At 40.6% G+C, this 19,559-nt stretch overlaps 1 protein-coding gene across 1 annotated transcript in view; it reads right to left on the bottom strand.

Annotated features, from left to right (window-relative positions):
- Positions 1-18,923, bottom strand: part of dlg2 (discs, large homolog 2 (Drosophila)) — a 198,269-nt gene extending 179,346 nt beyond the window's left edge. Inside the window, exons 1-2 of the mRNA XM_034683719.1 lie at positions 17,719-18,923; positions 14,737-14,868 (exon numbers count right to left, since the gene is read on the bottom strand). Coding sequence (XP_034539610.1) covers positions 14,737-14,868; positions 17,719-17,773 — 187 coding nt within the window. The 5' untranslated portion in view covers positions 17,774-18,923. The remainder of the gene's footprint in view (positions 1-14,736; positions 14,869-17,718) is intronic.
- Between the last annotated feature and the right edge of the window lie 636 nt (positions 18,924-19,559).

Raw genomic sequence — 19,559 nt, 5'->3', positions numbered from 1 at the left:
GCAACAACTTCCTCTAAGAGAAATGGCTAAAGGTTCAGATGCTATTACAAATAATACAGAGCTTAGATTGCAGCCCTGCCGGCTGGAGACGAAATATACTGTAATTTCATCCAACTCATTAACGTTTTTGAAGTAGAAGGATAATACATTACATTGAGAAGTCCCCTCATGTTAGGAAGAAAAACATCTGAGCCGATAAGGTTAATTGATTTATGAACTTATACATCCACGCCTCTCACTTTGCCAGTGCAAAGCAAACAAGTCATTTTTCGAGGTAGAGTTATATACTTCAACCAGAATTACTTTCCAAAAGTGCAGAAGAGGAAAGCGGGGAACCAACAAAAGAAGAGAAGGGAACTAAAGCCAGATGCTGCTTTCCAGAGAATCAGCCTGGAGAAGGTAGTGAAAACATTTCCAGCTCTAATGATAACAACACCGACACTTAAGAACTTAGGCATCTCTGTGAAGGTGAGTGAGATGGGGAGAGGGAGCTCTTGAGAGAATCTCAGACATCTCTGTCTGATGTCTCAGACATCTCTGTCTGAGATTGACTTACCTAACCCTAACCCTAACCCTAACCCTAACCCTAACCTGCTGTGGGCAGACAGGATACAGGAGAGCAAGACTGAACTAACTGGTGAAGAAGGCCAGCTCAGCTCAGTCCTGGACCCTGTGGAGGTGGTGGCTGACAGGGGAATTATGGCCATCTGTCATCTTTGATGAACATTTCTTTTCTATATATATTCTTGTTGAAATTCTTGTACTGAACACCATTTTGTTTGCTGCTGTAACTCCATGAATTTCCCCGTTGGGGGATGAATAAAGGATTATCTTATCTTATCTTATCTTATCTTATCTTATCTTATGAGCCCTCATGCAGGACCGAAAAAGGTTTTAGTGCTTCTCAGGTAAGATGATGCTGAACCGTCTGTGTTTGTTCTGTGTTTCAAGGATAAGTTACGATATTTTTTACATCAAGAGTTGGAGAAATTGGGGCTTGTCGATTTATGGAGAATGAAGAACCCAGGACCCAGAGATTTCACTGTTTTCCATAATTGATCCAATTTGCATGTCAAAGCAGGACCTTTACAAAATTAAAGAGTACTTATTACACTTTCACTGTCTCTTTTTGAGACACATAAGTCAATCTCTCTCGGGGGAAAAAAACTGTAAAAGTAACAGTATTAAGTATGACAGCATGTTATGGAAACTTGATTCTTCATCATTTTACTACATCCTGATTAACTCAGGTCTAAACAAACATAAACTCTGCTGTGCTCTGGCTTTACGACATTTATGTTAATATTTTACATACAAGGAGACTAATAACATTAACACTTGGCCTGTGTGTGTGTGTGTGTGTGTGTGTGTGTGCGTGCGTGCGTGCGTGCGTGCGTGCGTGCGTGCGTGCGTGCGTGCGTGCGTGCGTGCGTGCGTGTGTGTGTGTGTGTGTTTTCGGTGTTTGTGACTGCTACTATTTCCTGCGAGGTCTTCTATGAGGCTGAGGTAAAGCTACGTCAATCGCAGCAGGGTCAGCAAAGTGTGCGGGCGTCTTTGACCTCAAAGCTGTGGGAGGAATAACTTAGCCAACAGTGTGCTGCAATAGTTTGTGAATATCTACATTGGTTTTCCGCTATGAGGACTATGCAGCATAGTACATTCTATACATAAATATAACATAACACATTACATAACCCAGAGTATTCACCTAATACAACTTAGAGCTGTGCACAGGTAAACCCTGTCTGCATCACAAATACATCATTCATCATTTAAAACTGTCACACAGTTCAGTCTGTTTGCAGCACAGGGGACACTCACAGCTTTCAGAGAAGGTATAAATACAGTGTTTATATTGTTGATCTGGAAAATGCTGGTGGTTTGGTTAGGAGTGAGGCATTTTTAAATCACTCCTGTCAAGAGCAGGATGAAGAGTAGTGGAGGTAAACCCAGTCTTCTGGCTCCCTCTACTGGAGCTTCTCCTCCAGACAAAATGTTGTTCTTTAGTATATGGACACATTTACATTACTCAACCTGAAATCAAGACAAGTACCAAACTTTAGTGATGATGTCTCAGCCTGAACCTTTACTGGGATATATCATGGTGTATGGAATTAGGTATGATTGTTCCCTACACCTGTAATCATGAGCATCTTATGTATGTCTGCAGCAACATGTTTTATTCATTGATAACGTATTGAAAACTGAAAACTACAATTTCCAAGATACTTCTGACATTTCTTTTGAACAGAGACAGAGGCTGCAAGGGTAGAGTTATATACTTAAAAAATATATATAAGGAAACGTCTGCAAATACATGCAAATGCTAGATTGTTACTCACAATGTTGTTTAAAAACTGTAGGGTTCAACAGCCAAATCCTCTGGTGGTTACTTCACCACACAGGGTTATTTGTGCAAGCTTTTCCAGGACCTCAAAGTTTTCCTTTGCTGTCACTGTTTAGATTGTCATTTTGTATGGGTGTATGTAACATCAGGTTTCACACATATTGACCTGCCTGGACACTGTTCAACGATTTAACCTACTTGAAAAGGCTTATGGGTACAGTTTCATGCTGATGTCTCTACTGTCCCCATATGAGCTTCAAAGGCAAACTTGAACAGTGGAATCAAATGTTCACATTTGGAGTGAACCACAAGAAAGGAACAGGAAACTTCTCTTGGTAGAACAAAACCCAACATACATGATAAGATCAGAGAGTTAATGAGCACAGAAAAAAAGCCCAGGTCAACCGTTGCTATCATTCACATTTACTTTTGTGTTTATGTCTGTGAAGGTGCTCCATCTTTAAGGATCCCCACCACCCGGCCTACTTTCCCTCCTGCCATCAGGGAAGTGGTACAGAAGTATCTCCTGCAGGTCCAGCAGGATGCTGAACAGCTTCTTCCAACTGGCTGTGAGGCCCATAAACAGACTGTGTCCCCTCCCCCTCCCCTTCACACACTCACATCCAATCCCCCACCTCAACAAATGCTTCGGCTGACAGCCAGTCACCTGTCAGGAGGAATCCCGAATAAGCACTTTACTGACTGATGCACTTTCTACCTTTGGTCTATCAGGCTGCTAATACTGTGTTGTGTGTGGTTTTTTAACATGTTTTTAAATGTTTTAGCCTTCTTTAGAGTCTTTTTATTTTTCACTGTCAAGCTGGTTGAGAAAGTATTTCGTTTCACTGAGTATAAAAATACGAAAGGAAATGACAATAAAGTGAATCTTGAATCTTCAATCCAGTCATCAAGGTCATGGTAATTCAAAGCTTGATCCAGGATCAAGCTTTGAATGTCATTATTTGCATTCAAAGCAAATGCCTTTTAGAAGTTGATACAAAGCTTTTCATTTCATGACAGTACTCAGTCTATAGTCTAACATCTGACACAACAGCCACTGTAAGCATGTATGAAAGGGATGACACGCAAAGAGTGGCTGATGCACCATAGCTGGATCTCAAAGCTCTCAAATCATATCTCCTCCATCCTCTGTCCTTGGTCCCTAGCTGAACTGGAAGTAGTCACAGGCCTGCCATCTGGATAAGGAGCTTTCCAAATCTCTTATGGCAACTTGGAGGAGAGAGTATCAAGGAGAGAGCAGGGAAAGCCGAGGAGTGATGACCAAGGATACACAAGAGCAGCCCTCAAGGAAGTCTTTTCACTGACTTGAATCAACAGCTTGTATTTGATGAGTGAAATTAAAATGTACGTTTTAAGCAAAAAAACATTGAGCACAGCTTTCGTAAAACCAATTTTAAAAGAGTATCACTTCTGAGTTTTAAACCGATATGTTTTCTGATTTACTATCTAACAAAAACATTTAGTCATATCGTCTGATATTGTTTGGACAATAGAAATATTTTCTCTTCAAGATTACTTAATTTCCCTTTTAAATTTTGATCTTCATATATTTAAAGTCTGAAAGATCAGAAGTCTATCTGTCAGACAGTCTTTTTACATTTATCATCATATCAATAAAGTTTCATATCAGGTTGATCATTACTAAGCGTTGAGTTCGTAAAGTGTTCTAGGATTAGAATTTTCCTGAAACTTTTATAAATAATGTCCAGTGTTGCAGAGACATTATAAAAGTGTGTGTTAATAAAATACAGAGTTCACAATCAGCTTATCAGTAAATGCAAATAATTTGATACATTTCATTGCGACACTTTTTACTGGCACTATGGTCCATATAATTCTAAGCAGAACACAGAACAGAACCAACTGCAGGTTGTTCTTCATGTGCAGGTATGTGTTAAACAGGTAACAGGATACAGAGAAAGAAAGCTTGTTACTGTGTGTAGTTGTTAGTTATCACAGCGCACATGTGTGCAAAAACAAACAGCTGTCAAAGCCAAGCGACAGCTGATCAGCGGGGATCAGGTGACACTGTCATCACAAACAGACGTCACTCCAGAGGATATGACGCCTCATATCTGCTAAAAGATATTTCTTTGTTCCCCCCTCTATTAATTTCCCTGCATCTCTCCATCTATCTCTGGTAGGAGGGACTCAGACGCAAATGAATGACGCAAGTAGGACATGCATGGATGCAACTTAAGGAAAATGGGAAATACCTTGTGTGAAGAGTGGGGAGGATTGTGTTATCGTGACATGATTCATTACAAGTTTCTATCCACAAGATGGCAGTGCTCCACATCTATTAAAATCCATTAATTCAATTATCACCACAACATTTTAAAATAAATCACACAAGAGCTCTGCTGAAAATCAAAATGTTCATTATATAATTTTAAAATGACTAAATTTACAGAGTGATAGATTTGAAGCTGAGAAGTATGTGGTTGAGTTTCCTTCGACAGAATAAGGGAACATACAGTAATAAGAGTTCATACAACAATAATATTTTATTCAAATTTGCCCTGGCCTGCACCGCTGCTAGAACAGATGATTTATCTGATTTAAGCTCCAAAGAAGTCCATTAGGTAAAAAAAATAAAAAACACATTTAAAAAAGGATTAAGGCCTTGAAACCTACCAATGACACTCAAAACTGCTGACAGCCCAGAGCAGCAAGAATGATATTAAATCACATAGAAATGTGCCAATGAAGCAGACATAGTAAAAGAGAAACAGCACAGATTTTCATTTAGTTATAACTTATAATGGGCATTGAGTTGACTGGACACGTTTTCACTTTCCAAATGTTAACAAAAAAGGCTAACGTGACGAGGACTGCAGCCTCTGTATGTGGGGCGCTTAGACTGCTAGGCCACCAGTGCCCCACAAAAAAGGCTCATCTATACTAGAAAATCTTGTTTTATCATTAAACTCTGACTCTCATTCTACTCACCCTGATGGCTTAGAATGTTTGAAAAGTGATGAAGATGATATTTTTCTCTGGCGATGGCCTTGTATATTAAAGAATTTGTTAGGAAGATGTTCAACAGTTAATCATTCACTACAGATATCAGATGTAAACAGTGTAGTGGTAACCTGTGTCAAAGTAATCTGTTTGAGCACTCAGATTACTTATATGTTGTAACCAAGCGGCAACCTTCGATCTAAAAATATGAGTCCAATGCGGAAGTGCTAAAAACTGCAGTTCATTGAGGATCCGCTTGAGGCTGGCTCTGGAAGTACCGAAAACCACATACACACCAATTCAATAAAGCCGATCTTTACAGCAGAAATAAACATGTTTACAGCCTGGTACAAAAGACGAGTGTAGTCTGGATAGCTCATTTCTCGATCAGCACACACTGTACGGGGGGTGAATTTTTTTCTAACTCTACAATTTCAAAGATATTGCCGATGAGAGGCACAGCTGACTTGATTGACAGGCAGGAACACTGCAGCTGTTGGCTAGGAGGCTCAAACTCCGCCTCTTTACGTCACAATCACTCAACAGCAGCAATATGGCTGCCGCCAACGATTGGCCTCAAAACAGCGCTTCAGAAACAGATGGGTGATGTCACGGATACTACGTCCATATATTATACAGTCTAGGGTTGTAACCAGTACCATAACACGTTAGCTCTGCGATCTGAGTCATCTGTTTATTCTGTCATAAAGAAATCTGTTACTGAAAAATGCCAAGTTTCCCCAAAGCTTACACTGCTTCTGCTCTCACTCCTGGGCAGGTAGCAACATACTAGCAAAAGGTAAACATTTGTAGCTCTCTAATTCAACTAGCGAGACGGCAGAGTCTGTCATTTTTTACTTTGAGGAAATATTCCCATTGATTGAAATTTAGGGCGGACGGAAGGAGAACATCAGGGTGAAATGTAAACTGTGCCTGAAAGAAAAGTACTTATCAGCTGCTAAGAGATCTACTTCAAATTTGAAGAAGCAACAGTGACCTAAAGCTCCACATCAGTGGCAGCAAAGCTCACTGAGAGGTAAACGTTGCCATCGGTTCTACAGTTAGTTGGTATTTTGAAAAAGCTTATGCATCCGGCTATTCAGTTGCTGGCCCCTGAGCAATATCTGGCATGAATCTAATATATAAAAAAATAACAGCACAAACATTGTGCATCATAGTAGATTGTGAGTGAGCCATGTTACCATCTAAGTTCAGAGGCATTACTTTAAAAAACACCTGACGCTCCAGGACCAGCTTTCCCAAAGGATCTCAGGAGTGGAAGGCCAAAGTACAGAGTTCATCTGCAGCTTACGGAGCAGACATACAACCCTGGTGTGGTCCTGCACAGCCCAACAGAGAGTCACAGTAGTCTGCCACCGTGTGTCATATACGAAAAATAGAAGTGGCTGTTCACAGACTCCAACGAAGTGAGAGGATGCAAGCTGTTGTGGAAGGAGAGATAGATGATCGAGAAATTAAAGTTAGTGTGGCATCTGCTGTTAAAAATGCACCCATGTCTGACACTCCCACCATTCACAGGGTTAAAATTCTGTCAACAGATGAACTGAAAAAGGCACACCGTCTATATCGATAGACAGTGAAAGTGTATACTGTATATAAATAACTGATAAGACAAAACTTCCAATTTTCTACCAAATATGTGACCAAAAGTGTTTTATTTCACATGCAATAATAATAAATGTTTCTGTTTTAATACATTCATTTCCAATTTTGTAAAGGAAAAATTTGATTTTGAATGCTGCTGAGAATGTCCGGCCTGCTGCTCCTCAAATCTGGCCCAGTTATACGTGTGACGCACTTTCATATTTGGACCTATGATGCTTGTAAGCACCGGCCTGGTTTACAGGTACATTAGTTGGATGTTACAGCAGGATGTACAGTAGGCTGCAAATGCCTGTTGTATTGTTTCATTGAAATAGCTGTTCTAAATAATAAATGCCTGTGCCTAGTTTGTTGTCAGATTGCTAGCATGATAAGAGGCTGTAAGGACATATTGTGTCTCTATGTTATCAGGCTGCAAGGTTACAGATTATGGGACGTGAACTAGGCTATGCAGTGATGGAGTTAATACATTAAAAGGTCAGATTAAATGTAGGTTACAAGCCATCTTGACCGAGATATGTAGCAAGTCGGGGGTTGTGAGGGTTAATGATCAGGAGCACAAAAGAAGTGTAATGTGTTACCTTTCTCAATAGTAGCAGTTATTTTTGAATTACATGTAAAAAGTGACTTATTATAGAACTAATAAAACAATACTGAAACCATGCAATGTGCATGGTCTGAAGTGCATGGTGTAAGAGCATTTGCATCGAGCAGAGTCGCCCATCTAGACGCATTTCACTAATGAGTTGTAACACAAGCACTATGAAAATACTACATTAATGACCTCATACCAGGGTTTTGTCTGTCAATGGGGCAGTCATCAATGCACATGAACAACCCTATTTTCAGACCAGGTGTGTATGCCAGATGAACGACAGGGTCACAGTACCTCAAGTTTAGAAAGCAGCTTAAATAGACTCATGTTTTAATAAAAATAATTCATGTGAGAACAACAAAAACTGCATAGATGCATTCCAGTGTAGGTCCTGAACACATACCTCTATTATTTCAACTCATAACTGAGGTGTTATGTTAACTCCCGCTGGTATTATGAGTCTGCTTGAGAAAGAATTAATTAACAGTAAAAGAAGATTAGAGGAAGGGAAGCCTCACAGGAGAGAATCTCCCATTGGAGACAGAGCAGGGAGACACGTCTTATTAACAGGACTGATGAGCCTTTGTTCATGAGACGACTACAGCTGGAGCTCCACAGAAAATATCAGGACCCCATGAATTACAATGAGCCTCCATTTCATCCGGACGACTACATACCACTGAAACTGTTGCGCAGTGGGTTGTATCGTCATCATACAAATGTAGTGTACATCGTTACTAACTGAGAATTTAAAAGACATCTTACAGAAATCATCATCTGAGTCAGATGCAAACATGCAGATCTGCATCACTGGATACCACTAAGCATTTAGTACTTACTTGCTCTCACTTCCCCCACAAGCTTAGCAGACAAGTCCTAAGACATATCACAATTATGACTGCTCACAGAATTACCGGAGAGTGGTACAGCGCAGATTTTGTGGGCAATATCCTCATCTAGCATTTCCACAGACAATGTATTTCAATCTGTGGTGTAAAATTGTGGAACAGTCTCAATATGGAGCTACAGCAATGTCAGAACATAATCCAGTTCAAGAAGAGGTATAAAGAAATAATTTTCATGAGGTAAAAGGAGGAAGACAAGTGTTGAGAATCACAAGGGGTTTACTTTTGATTGTAGGTGTAAATATGAAGATTTGACTTGTGGGAATGCACTCATATAATGCCAGAAAATAGTGAATAAAGGGGGTAGGATTAGATAAGTTTTAACTTCTTCCTACTCATTTTCACACATGTAAAGTAAATTGCTTCACTGCTTGCTAATGGATTTTGGGTCAACACATCTCTCAGTTGAACAAGAGGAGGGGCTGTATGTGTCAAGTGTTATTATACAGATAATTTAATTTGAGTTAAATCTCCTCAAGTTTACCATAAAAACACAAAAACATACATAAAAAGGTTCATTGTACTAAAACACATCTGCACAGTTCTCCCAGCAGCGATCAATTTCTCTTCTACTGTGATGATCACAATGTGAACAGTCCATTATACAGCTGCACTTAAAGTAAACTGAAGTCATAACATGGATTTCTTTCATTGGCACAGCGGTCCTGTGGCCAACATCAGCATGCTAACATATACAAACACTGATATAACACTAGTGTCACTGTATGCCATACAATAGCTGTAAGACACCACAAGAGAGAAGAATGACCTTTTATGGTTATCTTTAACGTCTGTCAGCGTTATCACAGCAGACCAGATGTGCCTTTGATCATATTTCTTTTTAGTTTGAATGTTAAAAGAACAGGATGAGATTTTAAAGCAGAAAACACAGTGTGTGCATTTTATATCTTACAGAAAACAATGACAAAAACAAATTTGTTGAGAGCATCTTGAACGAACCCCGACAGGATTGTCCTGTAGGTCAAAGGAAGTCTAAAGCTTGCGCTGGAATCAGGCCATTAAGTCCTTCAGCTGTACAGATGTGTGACAGAGGAGAAGTGGGGATGATGAATGGGTTAATCCACACACAGATCCACTCTGTATTGATGGGGTTTAGCCCACACCACTGACCAGATTAGACAGCACCTAATGCTTTGTAGGATGATTGCATCTATTTCAGGAGGCTTTTATTGCATCGCAGAGATGTAACAGTGTTCGTCTGCATACCACCGAGTAATTGTTTCTCTTCACTAACAGAGAATGTGTTGTCGTTTAGAGTCAACCTCTTTTTAATAAGTATAGAACGTGTATAAGAATTCTGTGCGAGTGCTGTCAAAAATTTGCAAGGATTGATAAAAAAACAATCAAAAACACTCAACCACTGTGTTGTTCTCTGCCATGACAACTTCATATACTTATGAGAACAATGGATCTCTTATCAACCAACTTGTTGGCTTAGTCTGTGATGATGTATTTTTTAAAAATGAGCGATATTATGATGCCATGACGCACTTTTTTTCCAGCATCATGAGTCCAAGATATGGGCACATTCCCCGAGAACATCTGTTGCAGGATATTATGTAAGCAGTCAAACACAAGAAAGATTATAAACTGTAATCCACGCATTTCATGAAAAAATTACCAAAAGGGTAAGTATTATAATCTAGAAAATATTTAATTTTGGACTGTGGTAAATGCTAGGGATAAATTACAGTTAAACTGAAGCATAAATATTACTGACAGTTATGTTTTACTGATAATTCTTGATATACAGAGAAGCATCCTGACAAGCCTGTGTAATTAGGAGAGGTGTTTTCTTGTTGAGGAATAAAACTACACACAGGTGCAACCTTACTTCCTCTCTTTTTAAACAGAATCTGGCTGAATGGCTGCCAGCACATATTGTAACCAGGTTAAAGCTGGGGTTGGTAGTCTCGGAAAACTAGCATGAATTTGAATGTAGCATGACTGATTCAAAACCAGTCCTCGCCAAAACATTATCATAGTGAAAGTTAAAAACACAATCGAACATGGCTATTGTTAGAACTCACAACTGTCATGCTATATTATCCAGTTGTACTGGTGACACGAGAAAAGTTATAACACATTTAATACTGTAACAGCTCTACTGTTTGTTAAACGTGTTCAGTGTAGATGTTCTTAATTCCTACAGTATTGACAGTCAGTGAAGGCATCAGGAGAGGTGTAGAGTGTGCGAGCCAGAGAGAGGAGAGACAAGAGGAGAAGTTTTTCATTCATTCAAACATTGATTGTTGCTTTGTTGGTTGGCGTGGTCACGGCCGACAGTGACCGGTTAGTAAAGCTCAACGTGTTCACGAACCGGCTCGTCATCCCTACAGCGTCCAGACGGACGCTACAATGCATATACATTTTCTGTAGGACTTACTAAATGTCATTCATTCTTTTGCTTGTCAGAGCCCCCGTGGTGAGAGCGTTTTAGACTCTGATCCGGACTACAGTCCAGGGGCAGGGACTCGTAGTGCACGCCAGGCAAATGTATGCGCAGGAGGCGGGCAGAACGACAGGACGGGATTTGATTGGTTTAAAATTTTGGGACCCAAAAACGGTGATTGGTTGGTGTTTTCCCAGGTTTACTCTGGCTGTAGATAGCAGCTTTTTTCGCTCTTTTTTAAGAACACATTATGTATTGATTGCCATCGGGACATAAAGATCATTTTAACCAGTATAACAAAAAGTGTATCTAAATCTGACTACCAACCCCAGCTTTAAGATCATCCTGAGTATTGCAAACTGACAAAATGTAACAGATTAAGGTAGGGGAGTCTAAAGGAATCCACCCCCACCCTGTGGTGCCTTTCTGTACCTCAAGCTTTGAGGTATCATCGTAACAAACAGTGACACAAGAGTCATTCAACTTTCCATAACTGTGAGTGCACCATACAAATCAACACAATAATCTGTTCTGTCATGACCTGAGGGATCTTTGACATTTTAAAGTTTAATGCGTGTTTTGTTTTCCAGAAGGGTCCTGACGTCAGTCCCGTAGCTCTCCCAGCCAGATCAATACTGTGCACGCCCAGGCTCCACTAGCGCAATATGTCAGTGCCCATCAAGGCTGTATTTCGGCTCCACATCTCACAATGGGAGGAGATGGAGGCATGCTGTCCATATTAATATACAGTCAATGGATGGGAAAATGTGAAAGCTCAAAGACAAGTTCACGATTAGGAAGCTTCTATAAGTGCTCTCAGCAATGTTGACATATAGAGACACCTTTTATACACGTCCTCTACATAAATGGACAACAAATGGATGACTACAAAGTCTGAAAATAAAACAAAACAACACCTGCCAGTTTAATGAATTAATATTGCCGTGATAAAACAGACAAATAATGAAGAGGGTACCCAAAGTGCTGGGTCACATGTGGAGGAAGCTTTAGTTCAGCATCTTCAGTCAGGGTTTAACTTTTTTAGATGTTGTTACAGCAGCAGACTCGAAACATGCAGCAGCTGTTTGGTTCATTTAGGATTCAAAATCGGAATGACATAAGTCTTTGTGACAGGTACATTAGTATGTTGCTCATCGCTGTTAGGCCCTAATCATCGCCCCCTAACCAAAGCAGCCCAGCAGAGAACAAAGAGACTTCCTCAGTGAAACTGTGACACAGTCTGCAGACTGCTGTCTGACTGTATCTATCTCACTCCTGCCAAGGATATCAGCTACCTTAGGCCTAGCTGCAATATTTGCTGCAGTGTGTCAACCTTCAAACAGTATTTAGGCTCAATCACTCTCCAACTCAACAGACTGTAGAGGCAGAAATTTGCATTTGATTGACTCTATATCTTTTTGTGTATATTGATTAAGAACTGAAAAAGTAAACTGTTACGTTTAAAGAACTATATTATTTTAAAAAAAACATTGTAGATCTTAACCTTTTCAGTGTACATTTCGAAAAAGTTTGTACAAATCCTGGCACTGCATTTGTTTAACTAGAGGATCATATCCTCTGTAGACCTGACTCTGTACATTCAGTAGCCAGTTAGATGTAGTTTTTCTTGCCAACCCTATACGCAACTGCTGAGGACCAAAGGGAGGAAGGAGTCCAGCATGAAGTCAATCAAGAGCACTACAAGCAGCACTTCTGCAAAGCAATCAGCAGCTGTCCTGCTGGACAATGAACTAATCACTATTAAGTAACAGAGGGCAACATAGTTTGTTGTTAAGATATACATCCATGGGGGGCCGTTGGCTTAGCAGTCTAAGCGTGCGCCCCATATACAGAAGCTATAGGCCTCGTCGCTGGTTCGATTCCAGCCGCTCGATCATTTACTGCACGTCCTCCCCCACTCTCTACTCCCAACATTTCCTGTCTCTCTTCAGCTGTCCTATCAAATAAAGGCAAAAATGCCCCAAAATACAACTTCAAAAAAAAAAAAGATATACATCCATGCAACTGCTGGTAGTCTGGTAGGCTGAATGTATTTAACACCTCAGAGAGAAACACAGAAGGAGTGTCCAGTAACAGGGAAGGTTTGATGATTGACATAGTAATCCGATATTTATTCAACACTGTCAACATCCTATTGGTGACATAAAAGGGAAAGCAGGTTTTTGACAGATTATTTCTCATTCCTAAAACTGATTTATAAATTCGGAAACTGCAGTTCCTAGACTGTCCACACTTGCAGACGGCTGCAAAAAGCCGCAGCAGCTTAGTACAAAATACAAGTTATATGAAGCCCCTTGTTTTATAATACTAACTGTTGAAAATTGTGGACAGTTTTTCACCATGGGTAGTTAATGACAACATCGGTTTTAAGTCCTGCTTATGACTAAATCCCAACATTCGTCCAAAGATGGAGAGGTAAATTAAATGTTAATGTGAAAGTTTGAATCACAGATAACAGAAGTACATTAAAGCTACAGTATATAATCAAACTTACAATCCCAAAACACAGAAGCATTATTACCCTGATCTGTATCGGTTCAGTTTGCTGTCTAGACGTAGTTTTCTGGCTCCTTTATTATGACCCAGGTCTTATAGCTACTCAACGGTCTTGTGTTCTCATCTTTGGCGTGAGAGGATTTTTTTATTTCAAGTTTATGTCTTAATGTTCAATGGTCTGTACATACCCACAGATAATGTAGTCATAAACACTGAGTGACTTGTGCACTTCATCTCTCTCTGGCGTACACACTGGGTTTCTCCATTAAAGACGTCTGTCCACTGAATATCTGTCCACTTGCTGATGTCTTCTATCCACTCACTGATTTCTCATGGAGCTGGAAGTCGTTTACTGTTCGCCAAAGTGAGTTTGTTTAGGTAACAAATGGGATTTTTGCTGGTTAACCCCCATGCCTAGCTTGACAAACGATTGTACTATAGCCAGTGAATTACGGACCCTAATTTCCTAAATATAAGTCGCACCTGTATATAAGATTCAGTCTGTTTTTTGGGGGCTCCAGGGAGAAAATGGTTAAACTGTGCCCCTGCTTGTGTCCACTACATCTCTCTGCATTTTATACTGGTGAAGTGGTCGCACTGTTGTATTTGACCCAACTTCTCTTATAGATGACAAAAAATATCCAAAGAGCGGTATAGGTCTGCTTTGTGATGTTGTGACCCAGCAGGTCCAGCAGACCTTAAGTCTCCGTCACGACTGCTCAGGATAATGGCCTTTTGTCTCTGCGGTCAGTTCTGCTTCAGGAGACAACATTCCTGAAGCCTCACAGAGAGGAGCGGTCAGAGGCGTTAAGTGGTGTGGCGATGATGAAGTCTACCACAGCGCCTGGACATACTGACCACTGTCTGCCAGTAACGTCTAAAGCCAGACCGATCATGCAGCACATTATAAGCAGGAGAAGGCTGAGTGGGGCTTTTGATGGGTGTTGGGTTGATGATGAGTGTTCTAACATCCAGGGTGCTTTTGTGATCAAGTCAGGAATGCTCTTTTGGTACAACCTTCAAATGCAGGAAGGGAAATATTTCTAGTTTCTGACACTTTTAGCATTACTTGTTGTAGAACTCAAAGGCCAAGCAGTTCATTACTGGCTTACAAGTCAAAACAGACATAAGAGCCCGTTTTGGGGCAGCTGCCGAATGAAGCGATCTACTGGAAGAAACAGGGTCCCAGTTTATAACACTATAACACCCCTTTTCACACTCACATGGGTAAAGCAGCATGGGCCGATCAATGTCCAAGTATTTTGGAGCTCTTCTAAAAACTTCAATATAAGATGATCTTCACAGAATAAACCAGTTCTTTGGTGGATCGGTTTGTATTTCAAACACTTACCAAGAAGAGCTTCAAACAGGTTGCTTTTGAAAATCCCCATAACTCTCTGAATGGCAGTTTTGAGCTGCAGCTCCTCCGGCTGCCTCAGTTTTGTGCAGTACTCCTCCAGAAGCACCAGCGCTCGAGCCGTGTCTGCAAAGGAGGAGCAGAAAACACAGCCTTGGGTGAATTTTTGGTTCATTATCCACGCACAATCAAAGGTGGAAAGAGGATTCAAATATTCTGCTTCATAACAGAGCAGTAACTTTGAGAAGAAGTAAAACTGCAAGTCTGTGAATCTGCTAAAGCTTAAGTAAAAAGTGCCATATTTGAAATGTACCTTGGGATGGGGGTTAAAAGAGGGAGATATTATTGCAAAGCATATTTCCCCAAACTAACTGTTGTAGTAAAACCAACAAGAGACCATTCATGTGTGATGTGATTTTGATCACACTACACCTATCCAGGGTAAAGTTAGTGAGCATTTTAAACAACATTTTGTAGATTCTCCCTGTATTCAAGTGACGGCAGGACGCCATAGAGGCCAGTGTTAACTGTCTTGCTAGCATGACAGTTCATACCAGTGACTATCAGGTTGTAGATAGCCGTCTGTCTCACTGTGGTTGGGAAGAGTTGTTGGACTTGTAAAGGGGTGTTCATTTGGTGAGTGGAATCTGTGATTATATATCCAAATTTCTTGATGTGATTTGAGCCCAAGCATGCATGTTCCTCTTCTATACATACGTAAGCTCGCTTGACTGTCAGGTGGGCAACGTCAGCCAACAGTTAATTGAGAGCTTGAATCTTCTTTGCTTTTTATTGTATTTTTTTTACTCAGCTAAGGATGCAACATATGCTATGTTAGATGTAATTATCTTTGTAATTAAGTACAATGCTCACCACAGAGAACATCTCAGTAAAAGAAAAAAAAATGTTGAAAACTACTCAAAAAAATTTAGAAAATGTAATTAGTTACTTTCCACTAGCATAAAGTAAAATGTTTGGTATATCAGTTTACATTATATTGGCATTTGAGTTAAACACAGGGTACTGGTGCCGAAAGAAAGGATGAGCGCTCAGTAAAGAAACCCACCCCACTACTGATAAATTTAGTAGCCACCCCATGGCTCCTGATGTCCCCCAAAGCCTGAGATAGAAAGGACAGATGGGCAGCGAGAGCCAGCACATCACTGGGGTTATCAAGTGGGCCCCTCCTTTCACTGATGTTTTGTTTAGTTAGGCCCACGACACCTCGGAGGCTAAACACTCAACTCTGGAGTCCCAGAGCATCCCCCCTCCATGCCAGCTCCCGCTGTCCATCATATCCACTATCAGAACCCCCCAATTGACTAACCTAACCCATACAGTACTGCCATGTTCAACGGACCCAGGCCCTGAACATGCAAGCTCCAGGTAGTGACAGCACTGATACTACCTACTCTACCACCTGGCCCCTAGCAGCCCCCACCACTCAACACACAACAAGAGAAGTCCACAGCTGACTAGTTTGCCATATCCTTTAATTATATCCTCAAATGCTGTCCACGCACTCCCAATGCTCCCAGTAGTGAGAGAGTTGATCGTGCTACAAACCCTCTACATCCTTCTACTGGACAAACCCTAACCTTCTAACCTTGCTGCTCTGTTCCTGCTGCCAACTCTGTGTACCTAAGCTTTTTCCTTTCATACGCCTCCTCCACTGAGTCCTCCTATATAATAAACTCTCCGCTGACTGCTTGACCAAAGCACTGTCAGGGCTCAGATTAGTGGAAACGATCTCCTGTGGCACAAGTTTTCCTCCCAAGTCTACCTGCATCTCCCAATCACTACCTCCCTTTAGGTGACCTGACTCATTTAAAAGCCTACCTCCCTTACATTTCTCTCTCTCAGGGATGAACTGTATGGCTGCACTCTTTCCCTGATTACACCCTGAATTCACCTATCGCCTCCTACTCTCAATCCCTGCCGCTAAGCTCATCAACACCTGGTTATGTCTCCATGTATAACGATGGATGGATAAGATTAGACCTCAAACAGCACATCAGCACTCTTACTATAAATACCAACCCTTAAACATAAAAATCAGTTTATAGAGGTTTACCCTCCTGAACAGCTGTTCTTATACCAGGATGCAAAGAACACAGCTTCTCCAGACCATCTTTACAACATATGCCCAAAAGTACGTGGACAACCCAGCAGTCCAGTCATATAGGGCTGGGCGATAATTCGATAGCGATAATTATTATGATATAATTTTTTTCTGTATAAATATATAAAATGTTCGATAAAAATGTGATATATTTAAACCTGTAATTACTACACAGTTAGGCTCTGTGCAGGCCAGGTGATGATGTCATGTGGCGTTAAAGTGAAAATGACATTTAAAAGAACACTGTAGTTATGAGAAGCAGTGTGTGCAGTGTGCGTTGTTAAACAGTATCAGAGGCTGAACAATAGAGATCGAATGATAAATATGTGGGACGATTAACAGCATTATCTAAAATTGCATATTTTACCCATTGTTGTAAAAAAATATGCACAAAACTTGTAGCATATTTTAAATAAAACCATGAAAATGAAAAACGTAATCAGTGTACTTCTTCACTTTGTTGTTATGAATCCTGGGGAAATGTTACTGCTTGTTGCCTTTATTAAATTACAAAGAAATAAATTGTTTTCTGGATTTGCCTGTAGTTCTTGCATGGAATAAAGGAATCATACATGACCATTTTCTCATTTGTCATTAAGTTGTTGCATTTTATCAAACGCAAAATGCAGACATCAGACCGACCTGCTCTGTAGTTATCAGCATTGGCTGAAAAAACAATATTGGTGGACCACCTGTGCACAACCAAGCTTTTGTGAAGATCTTGACATTAAGTGATTAAGTGTTGACAAAGGTAAAGTTTGTTAAGTGACAGTAAACTTCAGTGGAAATGAACATTGCTGACATTAAGTTTCTTGAGCACATTGAGAGTACCTGTGGCACATACGACAACTCACCTTTTTTCCTGATAGGCATGATTGACTTTTTGTAAACTTGACTCTTGTTAAGCATTCCGGTTCAGTCTCTGGTGCATCTTCAATAAAAGCTCTTTCTTTGTAAAAAAAAATTGTAGTCCAGGGACCAGCAGGGGCCCCTGAGGGGTGTATCCAGTGAGTCTGCACTCATCAAAATGAGAGGTGATCACAGCTGTCTCTGCCCCAGAAAGGTAGAGTAACAACAGTTAACAGCAAGAACCTTGAATAAGGTCCACTGCAGCAGTGCGTCTTCAACTTTATCTACTGTGTTTGTGCAGTAATTCTAAGGACCTTGATGTAGGAATGATTGGGAACCCCTGATTGTGATGCATCCTGCACCCCAGAGCTCAAATATTACTTCTCACTGATACACATCAGCCTCTCACAGACAGACAGGTAACACTGATCTGGAGACAGGCTTGTGGACAACAGCTGAAGGAACAGGGTGGAGAGAAGTTGGTTTAGTGTCCCATTATAAGGAGGAGCTGCCAGGTCAGAGAGCAGGTATCAATTAACACTCCATGTTCCGTCCAATGTGCTGTGCCAGTGAAAGTCTGATCCCCTCTCTGAAGAGCTGGTCCTTATCAGTCCTGCATGACAGTAGATCCACCAAGGCTCTTAGACCTACCCACAAGTCAGTGCGCAGGGTACCGGGTGCACCAAAAGGCAAAATTGATGTTGAATTTAAAAAAAAAAAAGTGATGTCTGCTGTCCACGCTTTGTCTCCAGTCAGCTTACACCAAACAGCCACTTCAGAGTTTGAGTCTGGAGGTTGTGACTTACGGGGGGACGCGCGTTAACTCCCCATGAAGCGGGGAACGACAATGCATGTCGTTAAAATGACTTTACGCAGCCTGTAAACGTCGCTTCACCGGGTTCATGTAAACATGCGTGTTACATATTAGTAAGCTAGCATTCATGCTAAATCACCAGCCAGCAGCGGTGCCAAAATGAAGTGATGCTCTCCCAGTGCGAACCCTGGCTGTAGAGAAATGCCTGCCTGCCAAATGTGAGAGAAAATGCATGGCTCTCCAAGACTCCATGTATTATCAATATCCGTTAAACCGTGACTCTGAATCCACCGGAAAATCCTCGTGATAAAACACAGGAGTGCCCTCGATCTGCCAAATCTCTTTATTTTTTAACAGCTACTGTACAGTAGCGTTAGCCATATGAACTGACAGCACTACCAACATTTTTATGCCACGGACAAGTTAGAGGCAAGAATACACCGAACTTCCGTTTAAACCTTTCAAAATAAAACACTCACTATAAATATGAAACAAAGTATTTCAATTTGAAGCTAGGTGTCGACCTCACATTTGAAGGTAAACTCTGCAAGTGAAATGATTTCATTGATTTTACATTTTCAGTCATATATTCATATTTATATATTAGTGTGTGTGTGTGTGTGTGTGTGTGTGTGTGTGTGTGTGTGTGTGTGTGTGTGTGTGTGTGTATTTGTGTATTTGTGTATTTGTGTATTTGTGTCTGTGTATATTTGTGTCTGTGAAGGGAACCTGATCTTGAGGAGCCGTTCCTTTCAAAGAGCCATTCAAAAGACTCTATATGGCTCATTGTTATATTTATTTAATGTTTAGAAGTCAACTAGGGGTAACTCATTTTTATCAAGGAAACAATCACTGGTAGCAGTTATAAGATTTGGATAAGAAGAATTCAAACTTACAGATCCCACCAATATATATACTCTATTCTGAAATATTGATTATAATTTAATTTGGCATTGTAAACATTCCATAAGATGATGCCATATCTCCATGCTTCGACAGTGAGATCACTATTTTGAATTTTCCCTCACCTTA

Source organism: Notolabrus celidotus, chromosome 5 (genome assembly GCF_009762535.1).
Source record: "Notolabrus celidotus isolate fNotCel1 chromosome 5, fNotCel1.pri, whole genome shotgun sequence".
NCBI classification, from domain to species: domain Eukaryota; kingdom Metazoa; phylum Chordata; class Actinopteri; order Labriformes; family Labridae; genus Notolabrus; species Notolabrus celidotus.
Note: the sequence above shows the minus strand (reverse complement) of the source record. Positions and strands in the feature narration are given on the sequence as shown.